The sequence below is a fragment of the Takifugu rubripes genome, chromosome 17, assembly GCF_901000725.2.
Source record: "Takifugu rubripes chromosome 17, fTakRub1.2, whole genome shotgun sequence".
Classification (NCBI taxonomy): Eukaryota; Metazoa; Chordata; class Actinopteri; order Tetraodontiformes; family Tetraodontidae; genus Takifugu; species Takifugu rubripes.
In genome coordinates, this window is record NC_042301.1 from 7,904,138 (window position 1) to 7,923,540 (window position 19,403).

A 19,403-nucleotide genomic window follows, 5' to 3' on the forward strand; every position below is an offset into this window, starting at 1 on the left:
GGAGGGTTAGGGTTAGGAGGAGGAGCATGTTTGTGAATATCCTTCAATATTAACAGGAGGATTTTAAACTGGTGGTGATGTGGTGGGGTAACGAGGGTTCAGGCGATGATTCAAGGAGCTTCTGAGCCAATTGAAGTTAATTTGCATTTGAGACCAAATAGAAGAAGAACGGCAGCAGTCCGGATGGGAAGTGACAAGTGAGAGAAGAGGGTAGGTGATCAATATTTCACAAGTGGAAGCTTTGGAAGGGTCCATCGCCCTTTGATAATGCTAATGACCTCCCACAACCACGACCATCCAGTAGCAACGGTCTCAAGTGAACCAGCACAGCACATAAGAACCAGGGATTCCATCAGTTTGGTAGGAGAGAGAACTCCACTGGAAGAGAGGAAAACATCTTCAGGCCAACTGGATTTGAACTGGAATTGGTTTAAGGGTGGGCATCGGGGGCCGGATCCACGCCAGACTTGTCCTCCAGGTAAATGCGTTCACCCAGGTAAATGGAACCCGGGGTGAACGTGTTTACCTGTAGGACAGAAAGTCTGGCGTGGATCCGGCCCCCGAGGACTGGATTTGCCCACCCCTGGTTTAAGGTCAACTGGATTTGAACTTGTTAAGGAACTGTCAAATGAATTTGTTTAAAATAAGCTCCATACAGTTTTCACTGCTGTCTGTGACTGCAGATCACTTCTGTGCTCTAATGCTCTCTGAGCCCAGACTGCTGGCTTCTTCTGTGGTGTCCTCAAATATCAGATTGAGGAGTTCCTGTCAGTGTCCTCCTCCATTAAGATCAGAGCCAGATGTGTATCAGCAGGTTAATAAGCCCAACTCTTGGAAGCAGCAGTGGAGCTCGAGAAGCAATAAATGTGTGTGAGCCATCACGGCCGTTTGTCTCCTGTCTTCATGTCTCACTGTCTTCATGTCTCACTGTCTTCATGTCTCCTGTCTTCATGTCTCACTGTCTTCATGTCTTCTGTCTTCATGTCTCACTGTCTTCATGTCTCCTGTCTTCATGTCTCACTGTCTTCATGTCTCCTGTCTTCATGTCTCCTATGTCTTCATGTCCACTGGTCTTCATGTCTCTTCTCATGTCTCACTGTCTTCATGTCTCACTGTCTTCATGTCTCCTGTCTTCATGTCTCACTGTCTTCATGTCTCACTGTCTTCATGTCTCCTGTCTTCATGTCTCACTGTCTTCATGTCTCCTGTCTTCATGTCTCACTGTCTTCATGTCTCACTGTCTTCATGTCTCCTGTCTTCATGTCTCACTGTCTTCATGTCTCCATGTCTCACTGTCTTCATGTCTCACTGTCTTCATGTCTTCATGTCTCACTGTCTTCATGTCTCCTGTCTTCATGTCTCACTGTCTTCATGTCTCACTGTCTTCATGTCTTCATGTCTCACTGTCTTCATGTCTCACTGTCTTCATGTCTCCTGTCTTCATGTCTCACTGTCTTCATGTCTCACTGTCTTCATGTCTCCTGTCTTCATGTCTCACTGTCTTCATGTCTCCTGTCTTCATGTCTCACTGTCTTCATGTCTCACTGTCTTCATGTCTTCATGTCTCACTGTCTTCATGTCTCCTGTCTTCATGGCCTTCATGTCTCACTGTCTTCATGTCTCACTGTCTTCATGTCTCACTGTCTTCATGTCTCACTGTCTTTCATGTCTCACTGTCTTCATGTCTCCTGTCTTCATGTCTCACTGTCTTCATGTCTCCATGTCTCACTGTCTTCATGTCTCCTGTCTTCATGTCTCACTGTCTTCATGTCTCACTGTCTTCATGTCTCCATGTCTCACTGTCTTCATGTCTCACTGTCTTCATGTCTCCTGTCTTCAGTCTTCATGTCTCACTGTCTTCATGTCTCCTGTCTTCATGTCTCACTGTCTTCATGCCTCACTGTCTTCATGTCTCCTGTCTTCATGTCTCACTGTCTTCATGTCTCCTGTCTTCATGTCTCACTGTCTTCATGCCTCACTGTCTTCATGTCTCCTGTCTTCATGTCTCACTGTCTTCATGTCTCCTGTCTTCATGTCTCACTGTCTTCATGCCTCACTGTCTTCATGTGTCCGTCGTCTTCCTTCTATGGGAATAAAAAATGCATCGAGAAGACTTTATGTGGCTTTTTGTCCATCAACTCTCCTGTCGCCGTGCTGCTCAGTGTGTTTGAACCATGGGACAATGTCCTCCAAGCTGTGCTTCTTTTCCTGTGCGTCTCACTGTGGCCACGCCCACCCACTTCCTGTCTGCTGGTCGCAATGGCTGCAACAATGATTTGCTTTCCTTTGGCTTTCATATCAACGTTTGCGTGTGCGATTTACTTGTGCTTCTCTCCCCCTCTTCCTTCCACACATGGACATTCCTTCACTTCCCGTCCCTCCATCCGTCTCCTTGCCTTCACCTCACAACATCTCTTCTTTTGTTCTTGACTTGCCTGTTGCCTTTCCTCTCTCCTCCTCTTGTGTCTTGGCTGTTGCTCTTCCTCTCTCTCTCTCTCTCTGCTTGTACCAGGAGCCATGGCTAATCATCTTCTAACTAATGCTCTCCTTCGTCCCCATGGTACTAACAATCCTTATAACACTCTCCTGGGGGACTCGGCAGTCTATAACAACCCAGCCGTTGGCATGTACAACACCCAAGGTGTGCCTGATGTTTCTATTTTAAATGAATACTTTTGAATTTCTGTTTGCATGTTATTTGTGTAACTGCTTTTTTCTTTGGATTTAGTTGTAGTTGATCAAATCTCATTCGGTCTTCCAAGTGAGGTAATCGATTGTGCGATAAGTGGACGACCACCGAGCATTTTCAATAGTGCAGAAACGCAAAGACGACATTGGGATTTTGATGCATTAGAAAAGATCCCATTGTCACTCTTTACAGTGTGGAACATATATATATATATATTATAGATGGGAGTCATTAATTATCAGATCTGTGTTAAAGTTTTCTTTATCTTAAACGTTCAGGCCCAGGTTCATCATGTCTTCTGTGTGGAATGTTGCTATTTAAGCTTGTCTTTGCAATGGCTAAATCGCTAACTAGAACTGTAAACAGGCATATTTGTTAATATTCTGCCCTCTTCCTGCTGTGCAGCATTGATTTGGTGCCAGGTTAACGTTCTCTCTCTCTCTCTCCTCCCCTGTGCTTCCCATTAGCGCCGTACCGAGACACAAGTATGGGCTCAATTATTCCTGAACTCTGAGTAACATTGCATCCTTACGTTTCTTTCAGCTGTATCTATGATCATGGGGAAGTGGAAATTCATGCATTTAACAACAACGTTGTGTCATTTAAAAGACATTTATTCAGTTTTATATCACTGGCAGTGCCGACAATAATTGGGAAAAGAAAGTACTTGTGATTATAGTAATTATTCTAACTTTTGAATCCTCTATTTTCATTACTCCCATAACATATGTATATTAAACAGTAATGAAAATCTGCTCGTTTTATTGAAGCACTTTGTCCTGAAATGTGTTTTGTTGTGTGACTTTGGCATTAGAGAGCATCCTGAACAACGCCAGAGACTCCGGCGTTATGGATACGCTCCCTCTCAATGGTAACCATGCCAACAACTACAGCATGGCCAGCAGCGAGTACCTGAGCGACTGTGTTCAGATTCTGGAGCGTAACAGCAGCTACGATACTCAAAGCAACCACAAAGAGACCACCTTGGAGAAGAAGATCCTCAAAGAGTTGGCCTCTAATTACATCCCATCTTACCTCAACAACCATGAGAGAGCCACCACTGAGCGCAACCACAATCTGATGAACAAGCTGGTCAACAGTAGCATGGCCAATGGAGGTGACCGCTTTTAAAAGACCCTTGTGTAGAAAAAAAAACCAGTCTGTGTCAATCTACTTAAGGCTGGATGTAAAAAAAGAAAAAGAAACACTTCAATTTGGCAAAAAAAATCCTAAAACCTTTTTTATCTGTTAGAATTGCTGGTTCTCCAGATGGTACCAGTCAAAAACACACATTTGGTTGAATGATGTGTGTGTTCCGACAAACGTGTACTCGGTCCAGACTGTTTTCTTGTGTCTCTCATAGCACAGACTCATTAGAAATTAGCTTCAGCTAACAGGAACTGGATGGTTAGTTTGTTCCGTTACAAAGATGCTTCCTTCTGTCAGTTCCCATACTGACAATCTTAAAAGGCAAATACATTTTAGCAATTTGTGGGTTACTGTAGATTTGGTGTGTGCAAGAGAAAAGCAAGCGCACAACAGTTGACCCCCGACCCCCCCCCAACCCCAACCCTAACCCCCCCCCACACCGCTGCACATAGTTGGTCCCAGTAGTCATAAGTGATAATTATTAATCCTATTTTCACCTTGTGCAGTTAGTTTGTGTGCAAAGCTGTTTTCTCTAACCCTAACCCTTCTCTAACCCGAACCCTTCTCTAACCCTAACCCTAACCCAACCCTAACCCTTCTCTAACCCGAACCCTTCTCTAACCCTAACCCTAACCCTTCTCTAACCCTAACCCTAACCCAACCCTAACCCTTCTCTAACCCTAACCCTAACCCTTCTCTAACCCTAACCCTAACCCTTCTCTAACCCTAACCCAACCCTAACCCTAACCCTTCTCTAACCCTAACCCTAACCCTTCTCTAACCCTAACCCTAACCCTTCTCTAACCCGAACCCTTCTCTAACCCGAACCCTTCTCTAACCCGGACCCTTCTCTAACCCTAACCCTAACCCTTCTCTAACCCGAACCCTTCTCTAACCCTAACCCTTCTCTAACCCTAACCCTAACCCTTCTCTAACCCTAACCCTTCTCTAACCCGAACCCTTCTCTAATCCTAACCCTTCTCTAACCCTAACCCTTCTCTAACCCTAACCCTAACCCAACCCTTCTCTAACCCTAACCCTTCTCTAACCCTAACCCTAACCCTTCTCTAACCCAAACCCTTCTCTAACCCTAACCCTAACCCTAACCCGTCCCTAACCCTAACCCTTCTCTAACCCGAACCCTTCTCTAACCCTAACCCAACCCTAACCCTAACCCTTCTCTAACCCTAACCCTTCTCTAACCCGAACCCTTCTCTAACCCGAACCCTTCTCTAATCCTAACCCTTCTCTAACCCTAACCCTAACCCTTCTCTAACCCTAACCCTAACCCAACCCTTCTCTAACCCTAACCCTAACCCTAACCCTTCTCTAACCCTAACCCTAACCCTTCTCTAACCCGAACCCTTCTCTAACCCAAACCCTTCTCTAACCCTAACCCTAACCCGTCCCTAACCCTAACCCTTCTCTAACCCTAACCCAACCCTAACCCTTCTCTAACCCTAACCCTTGTCTAACCCGAACCCTTGTCTAACCCGAACCCTTCTCTAACCCGAACCCTTCTCTAACCCGAACCCTTCTCTAACCCGAACCCTTCTCTAACCCTAACCCAACCCTAACCCTAACCCTTCTCTAACCCTAACCCTTCTCTAACCCGAACCCTTCTCTAACCCGAACCCTTCTCTAATCCTAACCCTTCTCTAACCCTAACCCTAACCCTTCTCTAACCCTAACCCTACCCTTCTCTAACCCTAACCCTAACCCTAACCCTTCTCTAACCCTAACCCTAACCCTTCTCTAACCCGAACCCTTCTCTAACCCAACCCTTCTCTAACCCTAACCCTAACCCGTCCCTAACCCTAACCCTTCTCTAACCCTAACCCAACCCTAACCCTTCTCTAACCCTAACCCTTGTCTAACCCGAACCCTTGTCTAACCCGAACCCTTCTCTAACCCGAACCCTTCTCTAACCCGAACCCTTCTCTAATCCTAACCCTAACCCTAACCCTAACCCTAACCCAACCCTAACCCTTCTCTAACCCTAACCCTTCTCTAACCCGAACCCTTCTCTAACCCGAACCCTTCTCTAACCCAAACCCTTCTCTAACCCGAACGCTTCTCTAATCCTAACCCTTCTCTAACCCTAACCCAACCCTAACCCTTCTCTAACCCCAACCAGGAGGGGAAAGAACAAATACAAGAGGCAAGATACAAAGGAAGGGAGGGGACATTTAAATTGAAAGCAAAAAACATTGAAAGCAAAAAACATTAAAAGCAAAAAGCGAGGAGTATAAAAGGGGAAACAGAAATTTGACAAGAAACAGAGGGGAAGAAGGGACAGAACGAAAACAAGGGGCAAGATCCAAAAGAAGGGAAGGGAAATTTAAATCAAAACCAAAAAATACAAGGACACAGAAAAGTATTTAAAGGCAAAGATAAATGGAACGGCTCAGATTGAAAATAGCCACCGAAGGAACAACATGCGAGAGAAATCGAAAAATTACAATTAGGAGGTGGGAAAGGGACAAAAGCAAGGGACCGATTTTATGTTAAGGCCGATAGGCCAACATAACTATTTTTGATCAGCCTGCCTGATGAAGGCTAAAACCGGCCGAAACGTCGTACGAGGCTGATCTCAGCTAAGGCCAAGAGGGCCTAATTTATGGAAACCCCACCACCTTAGGGTGGTGGATATTAACGCCCCAGGGGAAAGCCAAACTCTTAAACCTAACCCTAACCCTAACCCTACTCTAACCCTAACCCTTCTCTAACCCTAACCCTTCTCTAGCCCTAACCCTTCTCTAGCCCTAACCCTTCTCTAGCCCTAACCCTAACCCTAACCCTTCTCTAACCCTAACCCTTCTCTAACCCTAACCCTTTTCTAGCCCTAACCCTAACCCTAACCCTTCTCTAGCCCTAACCCTTCTCTAACCCTAACCCTAACCCTTTTCTAGCCCTAACCCTTTTCTAGCCCTAACCCTTCTCTAACCCTAACCCTTCTCTAAGCATGACCCATTCATTTTAAATGCTCCTCCGCTGACCTTTAGACAAGTTCACTAACTAGATGAACATTAAGTTTCCTAAACACTTTGCATCAATTTGCTTGAATGATTTATTATTATTATTTTACAGTGGAAATCAATCTAACATTAAAAGGGAATTCCTCCGATTTAGTCAGATGTTTCTTTTTTCCTGAATAAATTGTAGATTTTTAAAGAGCTGAGACGGTAAAAATGTGCCATGCTGCTCTGGTCTGGATCTTTCAGGGAGTCTGGCAGGGGTTAGCAGCAGCAACGCTGGAGTTGGTGGCTGCATGAGCAGCAGCAAAGCCGACAATGGTCCCATCGTACTGAACAACCACGGCACCTTCCCCCATGAGGAGAACCTGGGTTTGGAGATGATCAGAGAAGAGTCCAACGCACCTCTCCTGCCGCCTCGGCCTCCTCCACCAGACAGCCATCCACCTCCTCCCCCACCACCACATGGCTTCTCCCGACCACGACGCATTCCCCAAGAGACCAGTGAGAGCTTTTTCCCCCTACTGACCAATGATCACGCCGATGAGCACACACACTCGCCCACTCACAGAGACTCGCTGTACACCAGCATGCCAGTGCTGACAGACCTCCCAGATGTGCAGATGAATGGCTTAACAGACGGAGAGGAAGACAGCTCTGGAGAGCTGCAACCCTGTAAGAGTGCCACAGCTCCAGAGCTGGATGACGTCTATTATAAGAGCATGCCAAACTTGGGCTCAAGGAATCACCTCCATGAGCTCCAGAGCTACTACCATATGGGCCGTGGTGGCAGTGATGGATACGTGGTGTCTGGGAGCAAAGACGAGTCCGATTCATCACCCGAAGAGCCACCCATAGACCCTTCTCACCTGGTTACAAGCCTATAAAGACCGTCCTGTCCTTCCTGACACTCTCATGCTTCCAACAGAAACGTTCTGTGTTGTTGCCTGGCAGACGGAGCTGCTCGTCACCCTAAACTGGTGCGTTTTGTGTAACATGAACAAAGACTCCTGGCGGTTTGGTTAAGAACACTTGTCAAATGAAGTTAGCGACTGAATGTATTTGTCATAAAGATGTCTGGAAGGCCAGTTCTGAAAAACATTTTACACAGAAAAACAAAAAACAAAAACAAAAAAATCACTGGAGGTTGAAAAAGTAAGTAAGACGGAGGGATTGCGTCATTTTCCCTGTTACTTTAACTGCTAATCTCAGTCCGCTAGCAGCCCTCTGTAGCTTCTCTAGCACGGCCACATGGACCCGGGCCTGGTTAAAGGAGCAGCTTGTCTGTGTGACTGTCTCAATCCCAAACCTGGATTTCTACCTGTCAGGAGGTAGCGCAGGTTATTAAACTGTTCTGAACAGGACTGGACCCATAGCAGCCAATTAAGTGGGGGATGTATGGCCACTGTCCTCGCTACTAACCATCCCTAAACTTTCTTTGGTGACCAAACTCTACTAGTCTCACAACGACTTCATTGTTCTTAACTGCTAAACTGGAAGGTTTCTTTTCTTTTGGTCACGGCTGGTGGAACATTCCTGTAAATCATAGTTACTGTATATTTCACAGATTACAAAGAAGAAGACAGACAATGAAAAAGGAAGGCTTCCGTTTCTTCTTTCCTCTGTAAAATTCTTCGGGTTATTAATATATTATTCAAGAATTAAAAAGAAATTGCAAACTGTTTCTACATATTGTACAGAATACAAATGTTACATTTGATCAAGTCTTTTATTTTTAAATATTCAGTTCCAAAATATCTTTGTGGAACTATTCTTAAAATTTGTTCTGATCATCTGTAGACAACAGATCTTTCCTGTCACTCTGTGGTAAATACAGACATTCTTATGCATATGACTTATACGCACACTTCGTGGTCCATTTAGCAACACCATTGTCACATCAATTGTTATATATTTTACCACAATGTATATTTAAACCCAGTGGCAAGTGGCAAATTTTAAGTTGGAAGGAGACTGGAGTTTGAAATGTTCCATTTCCCTCTTAAGTGGATCCGCTCGTTTGTCTGAGGAAGCATTTCTGCCCCTGAAGCACAAGAAACAGACGCGATTTGCCAAGATGAAATAGAATAATGAAGCATATCACCTCTGTGGCAAATTACTATTACTTTGGATGTGCTGATTGCCCTTTATTTGTTAAAAAATGCTGAAAAATAATTTTATCTTTGTCTAAATTGAAAAGAAATTTTATTTTAAAACTGCTGAGTTTAGCATCTGTGAAATTTTGTGATTAGACCACATCTATGTTTACTGACGATGTCAAAGTCACAGCAGCACTGTTTCAATGTGGGCTTATTTAGGAGAACTTTCCTGTGTGTATAAAGTGTTGCTTGCACATGTATTTCACAAGACCCCTTCCATGGCTCCAAGAGTGGAAGAATTGATCCGTTTACGGGTTTAAACACGAGGGAAGAGCTGCCTTTAGGTGGGAGCAGCTCCAGTGGCACCGGCTTTGATTTATGGTTCTTTTTAAATGATTATGACATGATTATTATTAAAATATTATTGCTAATTATTTATTCCTTTTGTATGGGTTGAATGATCTCATGACTAATATTTGTTGTAACAGTGAAAGTTGTTTGCCAACAAATAAATGACTGACGTAGCGTCCGATTGTGTGTGACGTAGCGTCCGATTGTGTGCGACGTAGCGTCCGATTGTGTGCGACGTAGCGGCCGATTGTGTGCGACGTAGCGGCCGATTGTGTGCGACGTAGCGGCCGATTGTGTGCGACGTAGCGTCCGATTGTGTCCAAGATTAGGAACCTCGTATCTGTGTTGACACTTCTGGAACTTTGACCCCAACCCTTCTGGAACAACTTTGATTAGGGTCAGGACTAATTTGTCCCTGTAACAATGGGCCTAACCCCCTAACCCTAACCCCCCAACCCCTAACCCCCTAACCCTCTAACCCCCTAACCCCCTAACCCTGTAACGGTGGGCCCAACCACCTAACCCTAACCCTAACCCCCTAACCCTGTAACGATGGGCCTAACCCCCTAACCCTAACCCCCTAACCCCTAACCCCCTAACCCTAACCCTGTAACGATGGGCCTAACCACCTAACCCTAACCCCCTAACCCTGTAACGATGGGCCTAACCACCTAACCCTAACCCCCTAACCCTGTAACGATGGGCCTAACCCCCTAACCCTAACCCTACACTAGGAAGCACCATTGACAGAAGTCAACGTTGACTGGCTGTACAAAGTACCGTTTTTACAGTGAGGACAAAAGAAAACAGAGCAATGAGGCTGAACTCTAGTTCTGGTCGTAAATGCTGCTGTTCCACCACACTGCCTAAAGAAGTGCTTTGTGGAGCATGCTTACTTTGGGCACATGGGACAATTTCAATTCTGATAGAAGTTCATGTAGTAAATGAAGATTAAGAGTATTTTAGTTCCTAATTTATTGTTTGCATTCAAAGTAGTGCACATCAACACGTTTCCAAATTCTCTTTATAAGTTCTAGTAACTGAAAATGTAAGAGAGTATGCTTGCTTTCTTGGACAACAATGGGCTGTCTGTGAGGGTCCAACCCAACACAAACCAGAGGGATTAGCATTTACCTGCAGGATGCTGTGCTAGCCACACTGGTTAGGTGTGCGTTTAATTTTGAACACTCCCCAACAATGTCACCAGCAGAGAACCTTCACACCATCACACCTCATCTTCCATGATTCACAGTGGGAACCGTGCATGCAGAGTCCTCCCATTTACTATTATAGTGAAAGATGTGGGCATCTGATTCCTGGCCTGTGATGACATCATTGCTTAGAGCATTGAACAGCTTAATGAAGCTCAGGTTAAAACAGGACGGACCATCAGGGACATTAATAAGACTTCAGAACTTCCATGCACCACTGAAATGCTGTCTGAAACACTCATACATACAAGCCAAATGTAAGTGGAATATTCGGTCAAGAGTGTTGAATCAGGTTAGGAATGCTGAGCGTTCTGTGTTTATTTTTTCTTGTGTGTTAAACTTTAAGGGATTCCACCAGTGTCAGAAATGTGCTGGCTCACCGATTCACCAGTGAGTGGCAACAGCGCTCTGCAGACCGTAGGTGTGCAGCAGGACCTTACACAACATAACCGTGAAAGGCGCTATGGTAGGAGAAGCAGGGGAAGGTGCCAGAACGCCTTCAGGGCACAGCTACCAAACCCACGAAGGGCTTCGCCCATATGTATGCCCTCATCGTGACCCCAAAAGGGATAAAGCACTCAAGAAGGCAAATCTTGTAGCACCAGACTGATCCATCATTTTGACTCACATATTTTGGTAGCAAAGGATGGTTGGGTCAGCCAGGGGCCATTTGTGAAGAGTTGAACCGAATTAAGGCAGATGGAACCCATGGATAAGCTGAGAGTGAGCAGGGTTCTAGTAACATTGGAGACTTCAGAGCTCATCTATGTGTGCGAGTGCCGAAACTACAGTGAGCCAGCCAAGCTACACGTGGGAGGGATGTCACATGTCAACACATGGTTGTAATGCTGGTGGTGGTGATGTGGTCCAGGACAGAGGAGGCGAGATTGTCAATATCGGCGTGTGAGCCACAGCTGGCCGAGGGTGCAAACATTCTCCAGTCTGTGTGTTGAAACCTCTCCTGGAGGACAGAGGTGTGGATCCTGCCGGCCACACCTTGGTGGTCTTCACCGACGGCCTGACACGGCTGAAGAGGGGTGAGGAACAAAGAAAGGTAGTCTGATTGTCCCAGGTGGGGACTGGTGTTTTCCTTCCAATTCCCTTCTTCTGCACTATGATGCATTAGAGGGCACAAGAGGCACATTACCACCACCAAATGGGTGTCCAGCATCGGCACGTAGGGACCGGCAAAGGCACTCAACGTGTGACCATGTGGGTTATTTTTCTTTCCATTATTAATATTATTCAGATTCCTAATTAGCTTGGTTCCGTTTTCTTAGAGTTTTAGCAATATACTGCATATATACAGTATCTACTGTATATATGCAGTATGTACTGTATAGCTTTAAAATATTCCCAAGTGTTTGAAACAAAGAGCAGAAGTGTGAAAACATGAGCTCCCAGTACGTCTCAGATTTAATTCCCTGTTTCAGGGGCCTCGTGTTGCTTCCAATGATGAGCTGCTCTCTCCATCCAGAAAAGAGAAGCACAGCACAGTAAACGTGGCACCAAAGATGTTCTAATCATAAATAGTGGGCGGTGTTGTAAGGCACCACAACCAACCAAGGCCACAGGTTGAGGCATGAGAACAGCAGCAGGTTTACATTTGGACTCGATGATATGCTTCAGTATCACAATAGATACCTGAGCATGAAACAAATCACCAACTCCTTCCACTCAATTTAAACCTACAACAATCACCATTTTTCACCAGGAAGACCACAACAATGGTTCACGCACTGCAAATAATCCTCCTGCCTTAGGGGTTTGATCAACATAGCCCGTGCTGACCCTCTCCTCATGGCTGACCTGGTTTAAAGCAGCACTGGAGGGTGAAGGAGAAGGTTAGGGTGGCGAATGAGAAGCTTATGAAAGAAAACTAAAAACTTGCATGGCCAGGACTGAAATACAATCTGTGAAGTCTTTAATGTGCATGGCTTAAAATTTCACTGCATCAAACTCTGCATCTAGAGGGAGCAGAACTTTGCTGGGTCCAGGAGTGACCAGTCCCCCGTTGCCCTGGCTGAGGGTTCACTTGCCTCCGACTACACTACCAGACATGGCTACAAGCTTTTCATCGAGCCAGCAGCAGCTGGATCAGAAGCAGTGGTGGCAGGAGCTGAAGCAGGCACTTGATTGGTCATTGTATCATTTTAAAGATGATGCAGACTGCAGATCTAATTAGGCACAGGGCTCAGGAGGGTGTGGGGACACTGGGACTTTCTATACTCAAAAAAGCAGCATGCTTTTACCTTGACTGTTAGAGGTCTTGAACGACCCAGCGCCCTCTGGACCTCTGCTGCAGCCCTCTGCTAAGCTGACTTTAACTAGAATGAAAGAGCAACGACCACTGACCGTCATAACCAGCTCAGGACTGCGGTCCGCCGCTCATCTGCCACACCTGTGGACACACACACTGGCGGCACCAATCAGACGATGACAGTAACCCACAGTATTGGCATTGGCATAGGGAATGGTACTTCTCAAATTGGGGGATTGGAGCAATAAATTTCACTGAAGTTATGCTTTAAGATGCCAAAGAGAGGGACGGGTGGCTGCTCCACGCAGCTGTTAGGCTAGTGGCTACTGTTGTCTCAAACATATTAAACACGGTCATGTGACAATGATTGCATCTCTGACATGAGTAACAAAACATAATCAACACCAATACACAAGTAAATGAACACAGAAGCAGTGATAAGAAATGAAAATTGGTGTGACAGAAAGTGAGGGACCAACCTTTCACCGGTGATGTGCCACGCCTGTGGACAGGCACAAGAGACTTGAATAGGGAAGAGGCGAAGGGATCGCTCTCATTTTATAAAGGACGCCCCAGAAGAAGAAGAACAGGGTGGAGCCCCCAAATTCATGCTGAACATCAAAAATACAGTTGTGAATATAAAGAGATTTTGTGTAGTTAAAAATTGATCCTTTAGGACCTGGTCACACTCCATCACAATTCCTCACTCATGTTATTCCCATTTCTGTAATATTTAAGACCCAGAGAGACACAATCGATGTCACATTGTCTCGACAGTTCTAGAAGAGGGAGATCAGTCCCCCCCCCCCCCCCCCCCCCCCCGCCTTTGTCATTGCAACTTTGACCTGGGAGATTGAAGAGGTAAAGGCAGCTATGGAGGGTCAGCCAGGCCCAACTGTCTGTCCCGACCAGTGTCTGTTTGTTCCCTTAGCATTGAGGTTGGAAGTAAAGAAGTGCGCCCATTTATCAAGGTTAACGTGCCATCCTGGGTGTGAGTGTGTGCTCCTACAAAGTTGTTGGGAGCCCACACTGGACAATGACAGTTTGTCGTTTGGCCAAATTTCTCTCATTGGCCAGCAGAACAAGGGTGCCTAAGCATTTGTGTTTTTGGTGAGAAACCAGAATCATAGCAAATATAAATAAATGAGCCTCAGTTAGTCTTATAAGATGGAAATGGACTCAGACAACTTCACTGTCTCTATGTGGCTCAAAATCAGTGTCAACAAAAAAGATATTAAGCCTTTCAACCGATCCTCCAATCATCATGATGAAGCCACAAAAGCCAACTTCTCTACTCACATCCAGAGATGCAGAGCGTCCAGGGTGGGAAAAAACAATCACCACATCCATCCAGATTCGTAGTCAATGCCGGGGGGGGGGGGGATCATGATTAGCACCCTGGGGGTTCGGCCCACTTTGGCAAAATCCATATTCTCATGTTGGCCTTTAAGGAATAAACTAGTAAAACTCACCTTCATCTCAGTCGCTCTTAATCCTGCAACTGGTTTTCCATATTCGCCCCTTTAAAAAGGAAAAAGAAAAAAAATATTATTATTTGTTTCTAAAATGTCTGTTTCTTTCTGTGTCGTGGATGTGAAATGGACTGGTTGTCCCAGTTGTGGTAGGATTGGTTGACTTGCAGACAACGGCTCAATAGTTAATCACAGAAGGCAGCAGCAGCTAACAGCTAACAGCTAACAGGAGGATGCAGGTCTGAACAAACACTTGGACAAAACTCTCATTCAGGGACAGAAGGTTGACGAGTTTACCAGGCCTAAGACGAAGAAGAAACGTCCAACGCGGGCAGGATCCAAACCAACTAATCCGTACAAATCAAGTGCTGGAAATCCAGGTATGAAGCAATGAACAATCTGGCCACTCCAGAACCAACTGGCTTCTATCCAGGCTGAGCACCAGGTGAGAAAGTTCACGGCTGATCCGTGGGTGGAGGAGAGGCGTGGTCGGGGAGGCGTGGTCGGGAGAGGCGTGACCGAGAGAGGCGTGGCAGGGAGAGGCGTGGTCGGGGGAGGCGTGGTCGGGAGAGGCGTGACCGAGAGAGCGGAGAGGCGTGGTCGGGGGAGGCGTGGTCGGGAGAGGCGTGACCGAGAGAGGCGTGGCAGGGAGAGGCGTGGTCGGGGGAGGCGTGGTCGGGGGAGGCGTGGGCGGGAGAGGCGTGACCGAGAGAGGCGTGGTCGGGAGAGCGGAGAGGCATGGTCGGGAGAGGCGTGGTCGGGAGAGCGGAGAGGCGTGGTCGGGAGAGGCGTGGTCGGGGAGGCGTGGTCGGGAGAGGTGGTGACGCAGGTTTTCCTCCAGCAACTCACCACTAAGTCAAAAAATTAAGACGTTAGACAGCAACATATTTATAAAAAGAAAGTTATGCTCCCATCCATTGATGAAGAAAAAGGCAAATTAATAAATTAAAAAGAAGAATAAATCTGACAGTTGACCAAATAGTTGGACAGCAATGAAAAACGAGATGAGTCGTCTCACCGTGAATGGAAATGTTGCCTTTCTTGCCCCAGAATTTGACCTGAAGGCGTAGATTTCAATCTTTGCATTCTCAGCCTCTGGACTCCGTTAGACCTGCATGTGAGTATGTGGCACCATGCCATGACCCACGGAACAGCCTCCTGGAGCTGTCCTGAGATTATGGCAGTGGTTTTTGACTTTTTCCCTCCCTGATAATACACCCATGGTGTGTGAATATATGTGAATATATAGTCTATGTTGGTAAACCTGAGAAGCCCACAGAGAACACAGTGGTGGGTCATCTCCACTCTACAGGACTGGAAGTGGTGAAAAGTATTGAGTCATTTGTTTCTTCACAAGCTTCTCTATACGCTTCACTCTGGTATTTCAAAACAAGGCAATTCATTTATTATGGATTAGGACCTAAATTAGGTTGGCGCATCTTGAATGATTTATGCTGCTGACTTTGACTGGCCTGCTGAATCATTAATTACAAGTTTTGGAAATGCTAATTTGTACTTTGATGCACATGAGCATTCCCAAGTTTAAATGAATGCTTGTTTTCATGTGCTGTATAGCCGGACTCTATTCTGACAGCACCGTGCCATCCCAAAAGAACGCTCCCCTCTCAGAATGCTGCTTTACTTGTGGTACCCAGAATCTCCCAAGTAGAAAAGGTGAAGGAGTATTTAGCTACCAGGCTGTGATGATCACCTGATGGGTGTCTGTCCCACAGCTTCTCTTCCTGTCCTATCCTCTTTTTGCTGTAGTTTTTGTTCTTCTCTCACCCCTCCTGCCTCTCGTTGTATCCAGCTACACACATCTTTGACCAACACTCCCACAGGATTGTGTTGACAGGACACAATACAGCCGATCATCAAGGCCATTTGTAGGGTGGTGTCATGAACCAGCTCATGGATCAGACAAAGTAGGGAGAACACACAGGATGGATTTTAGAACAAAGGGAATTTATTGATTGATCAGGCAAAACAACAAACCAAAGCAGAACACCCAAGCAGTCCTGGTGGGAGCCAAGCAAGAGAGTGACTGCCCAGACTGTGGAGCATTTATAGCCCTCACAGCTGATCAGTCCAGGTGAGCTGGATCACCACTTAGCAGCAGTTGGCCCCCCCACTGCCTGCAGAAGGGAGGAGACAACAGAGAGGCAGGCAGAGGAAACACAGCCAGGGTCGTCACAGGTGGTCAGTAGGGTTAGGGGTCAGTAGGGTTAGGGGTCAGTAGGGTTAGTGGTCAGTAGGGTTAGGGGTCAGTAGGGTTAGTGGTCAGTAGGGTTAGGGGTCAGTAGGGTTAGTGGTCAGTAGGGTTAGGGGTTAGTGGTCAGTAGGGTTAGAGGTCAGTAGGGTTAGTGGTCAGTAGGGTTAGTGGTCAGTAGGGTTAGGGGTCAGTAGGGTTAGGGGTCAGTAGGGTTAGTGGTCAGTAGGGTTAGGGGTCAGTAGGGTTAGTGGTCAGTAGGGTTAGGGGTCAGTAGGGTTAGTGGTCAGTAGGGTTAGGGGTCAGTAGGGTTAGTGGTCAGTAGGGTTAGGGGTCAGTAAGGTTAAGGGTCAGTAGGGTTAGTGGTCAGTAGGGTTAGGGGTCAGTAGGGTTAGAGGTCAGTAGGGTTAGGGGTTAGTGGTCAGTAGGGTTAGAGGTCAGTAGGGTTAGGGGTCAGTAGGGTTAGGGGTCAGTAGGGACCAGTCTCCTGACCACTGGTCCACCGGGTCATGATCGGGCTCTTTGGTGCCAGTGGTTCTGGTCAGTGCCAGACCACAGGATCTGCTGGCGTAGCTGCTGCACATGCAACTGTTTGAGCCATTTAGGTGACCAAACCAACTGTCAGGGAATTGCTGTCGTATAGTCACTGACTGAGTTTCGTCACGTAACTTTAGACAATAAACATGTAAAGGTAGAATTGGGGGTTGACCCCTGATCAAGGAAACAAGATCTGCCAGATGCATAGAAAGCTGTCCCGGGGGGGTTAACAACAAATTGGCGATGATTGAAAGTGGACCAGCAGGAGAGAACCTGGAGGCAGCCCTGCCCAGCCTGGAAGGAAACAGACAAGAGAAGACACAGGGGGGGCACCCGGGAACCCCTAACACTCTTCTCCAGGCTGTGGTCATCCCTCCGCCTTGTACACCATTTTCTTCCACACGTCTGCCTTCCACTTAACTGTCTATGAATGTGCTTTGAGACAGCACTAGCTTCGTTTGCTAGCACTTTTTGTGCACACTCTGTGTCTACAATACTCAAGTTTTTCAGAGTATTTTTAATTTTCTGAAAATTGAACTTTCTTCTCCACCTTTCCTGACTTATTTCCCCTGAACCTTCTGCATCTCCTCCCATAAACCTTTCATCCCCCTCAAGTTCGACATCCTATTTCTTGAACAGCAGCATTTTGTACTATGTGGTCTCCCAGCAAGGTTCTCTGGCACAGTCAAAGGAGGACACCAACACGACCTTCTGCTATCTGCTCAGCCCTGTTCGTTTTGTCCTCTGATCACCAGTACCAGAATTCTTCAGTGACCGGATGTTGCTAATCATCCTGAGCTTTCACCGGAACTACATCACCGTCTCTCGCGCGAATTGGCCCATAACGAGAATCTCGTTGTCTCACCTCTTCCGGGATTGTTTATCGCAATGGCAGACAAACAGAATGCTAACAAAAGGTGAGAGTGATCACCTTGACAACCGAGACTCGAGTCAATATCAGACAAATAAAAAAGTACACGTCTAAATGTAAAATGATCGTGAAGCCAGTAGCAGCGTATTTGTACCGTATTTGAAAACCCCTTGATTGATTATTTCGCTTAGATTGCTAACTTTTTTGTCCACTTTATCTTCAGTGTCAAAATCGCTACTGGAGCCGTAGTTTGCGTCGAAAGCGAAATCAGAGGAGATGTGACCATAGGTAAGATGTTCTTCGTGGGAAGAGTAAATCTAACAGATGCCTTAACTATAATGCTGTGTCTGCATTGTTGTTCAGGACCGAGGACGGTAGTACACCCCAAAGCTCGGATCATCGCAGACGCCGGACCCATCATCATTGGAGAGGGCAATTTAATTGAAGAGCAAGCTTTGATTATTAATAGGTCATTTATGATTTGTACTTACAAGTCAAGTCCCACGGTCATAGTCCCACGGTCATTGATTGATTGGTCTTCCTTAAAGATACCCAGAGAACATCTCTCCGGATGATGAGGTCCAACCAAAGACGATGATCGTTGGCATGAACAATGTGTTTGAAGTTGGCTGTGGTATCCTCTTTTGATCGGCATCGCAATTCCCCACATTTCAAACACATTTGCCTTAACTGCAACCCAACAGTGTCACAAGCCCTGAAAATTGGGGACAACAATGTAATTGAGTCTAAAGGTGAGGCATTTGCATTCTTCTCCGTTTGTGCAGGCATTTCTGTGGAGAAATGTGGAACATCGGCCGACTTTTCTAACAATATCAACTCTTTATTGTCCAGCTGATGTTGGAAGGAATGTGATCCTCACCAATGGTTGCATCATTGGAGCTTTCTGTCAGGTCAACACCTGTGAAGTCATTCCTGAAAACACTGTAATTTATGGTTCTGGGTGTATGAGGCGGGTCCAGATGGAGAGACCACAGGTACAGACACGAGGCTTCTCGCCCTTCTTGATGCAGAGCTTTCCATCAGGAGCGCGGCCTTTTCCTGTCTCACTAGCTTTTCTTTCTTGCAGCCCCAGACGCTGCAGCTCGACTTTCTGATGAAGATTTTGCCGAACTACCACCATTTGAAGAAAACAGTAAAAGCAGGACATCATCCTTGCTAAACTTTTGCCTTCTTTTAAAGGCACATTGTAAAAGTTTAAGAATACCATATTTAAATGGATCCTACAGGAAATGGAGCATAATTGTAATTATATTGTATGAACCTAACTTTGGTGTCCTTTCTACTAAATATTTTGAACTGTCTTTGTATCCTTATCGCTCAGCATCGAGTCTTTTTCTATGGTCAGACACTGATGTAACAATGTCTCAAACAATGGCTTCATTATAATATAAAACAATGCACATGTAACAGGATTATGGAAAATGCCTTAGACAAAAACCAATAACTGGTCATAAATGTCCAAATGAAAGGAATAAAATTGGACATGACAGGATGGATCACTGACACAGGTGTGGTTACACACAACTAACTAGATCTAACTCATTTTCCCACTTTCAGCT

At 45.9% G+C, this 19,403-nt stretch overlaps 2 protein-coding genes across 11 annotated transcripts in view; both read left to right on the top strand.

The window, feature by feature from the left end:
• LOC105418933 (adhesion G protein-coupled receptor L3-like) overlaps nt 1-9,470 on the top strand; it is an 85,976-nt gene extending 76,506 nt beyond the window's left edge. For 4 of the 10 annotated variants that reach the window (XM_029850339.1, XM_029850338.1, XM_029850341.1 and 1 more), the window contains exons 23-26: nt 2,513-2,641; nt 3,157-3,174; nt 3,504-3,806; nt 7,063-9,470. In XM_029850339.1, the coding sequence (XP_029706199.1) occupies nt 2,513-2,641; nt 3,157-3,174; nt 3,504-3,806; nt 7,063-7,700 (1,088 nt within the window). In that variant the 3' untranslated portion in view covers nt 7,701-9,470. The remainder of the gene's footprint in view (nt 1-2,512; nt 2,642-3,156; nt 3,175-3,503; nt 3,807-7,062) is intronic. The other 6 variants (XM_029850342.1, XM_029850344.1, XM_029850343.1 and 3 more) reach the window with 3 other exon arrangements.
• An 8,268-nt stretch (nt 9,471-17,738) lies between these two features.
• On the top strand, nt 17,739-19,157 carry LOC101077749 (dynactin subunit 6-like). Its single transcript, XM_003976550.3, has 7 exons — nt 17,739-17,869; nt 18,047-18,111; nt 18,187-18,292; nt 18,372-18,457; nt 18,528-18,575; nt 18,676-18,818; nt 18,911-19,157. The coding sequence occupies exons 1-7, from the start codon at nt 17,841-17,843 to the stop codon at nt 19,001-19,003; spliced, it is 570 nt and encodes a 189-aa protein (XP_003976599.1). The 5' UTR covers nt 17,739-17,840; the 3' UTR covers nt 19,004-19,157.
• Nucleotides 19,158-19,403: the final 246 nt, after the last annotated feature.

Excerpts from the sequence above, each read along its gene's own strand:
- LOC101077749 (XM_003976550.3), top strand. The coding sequence starts at position 17,841 with ATGGCAGACAAACAGAATGCTAACAAAAG. Across the intron at positions 18,458-18,527 it reads TGTGTTTGAAGTTGGCTGTG|TGTCACAAGCCCTGAAAATT; the intron begins GTATCCTCTTTT and ends GCAACCCAACAG. Across the intron at positions 18,819-18,910 it reads TCCAGATGGAGAGACCACAG|CCCCAGACGCTGCAGCTCGA; the intron begins GTACAGACACGA and ends TCTTTCTTGCAG.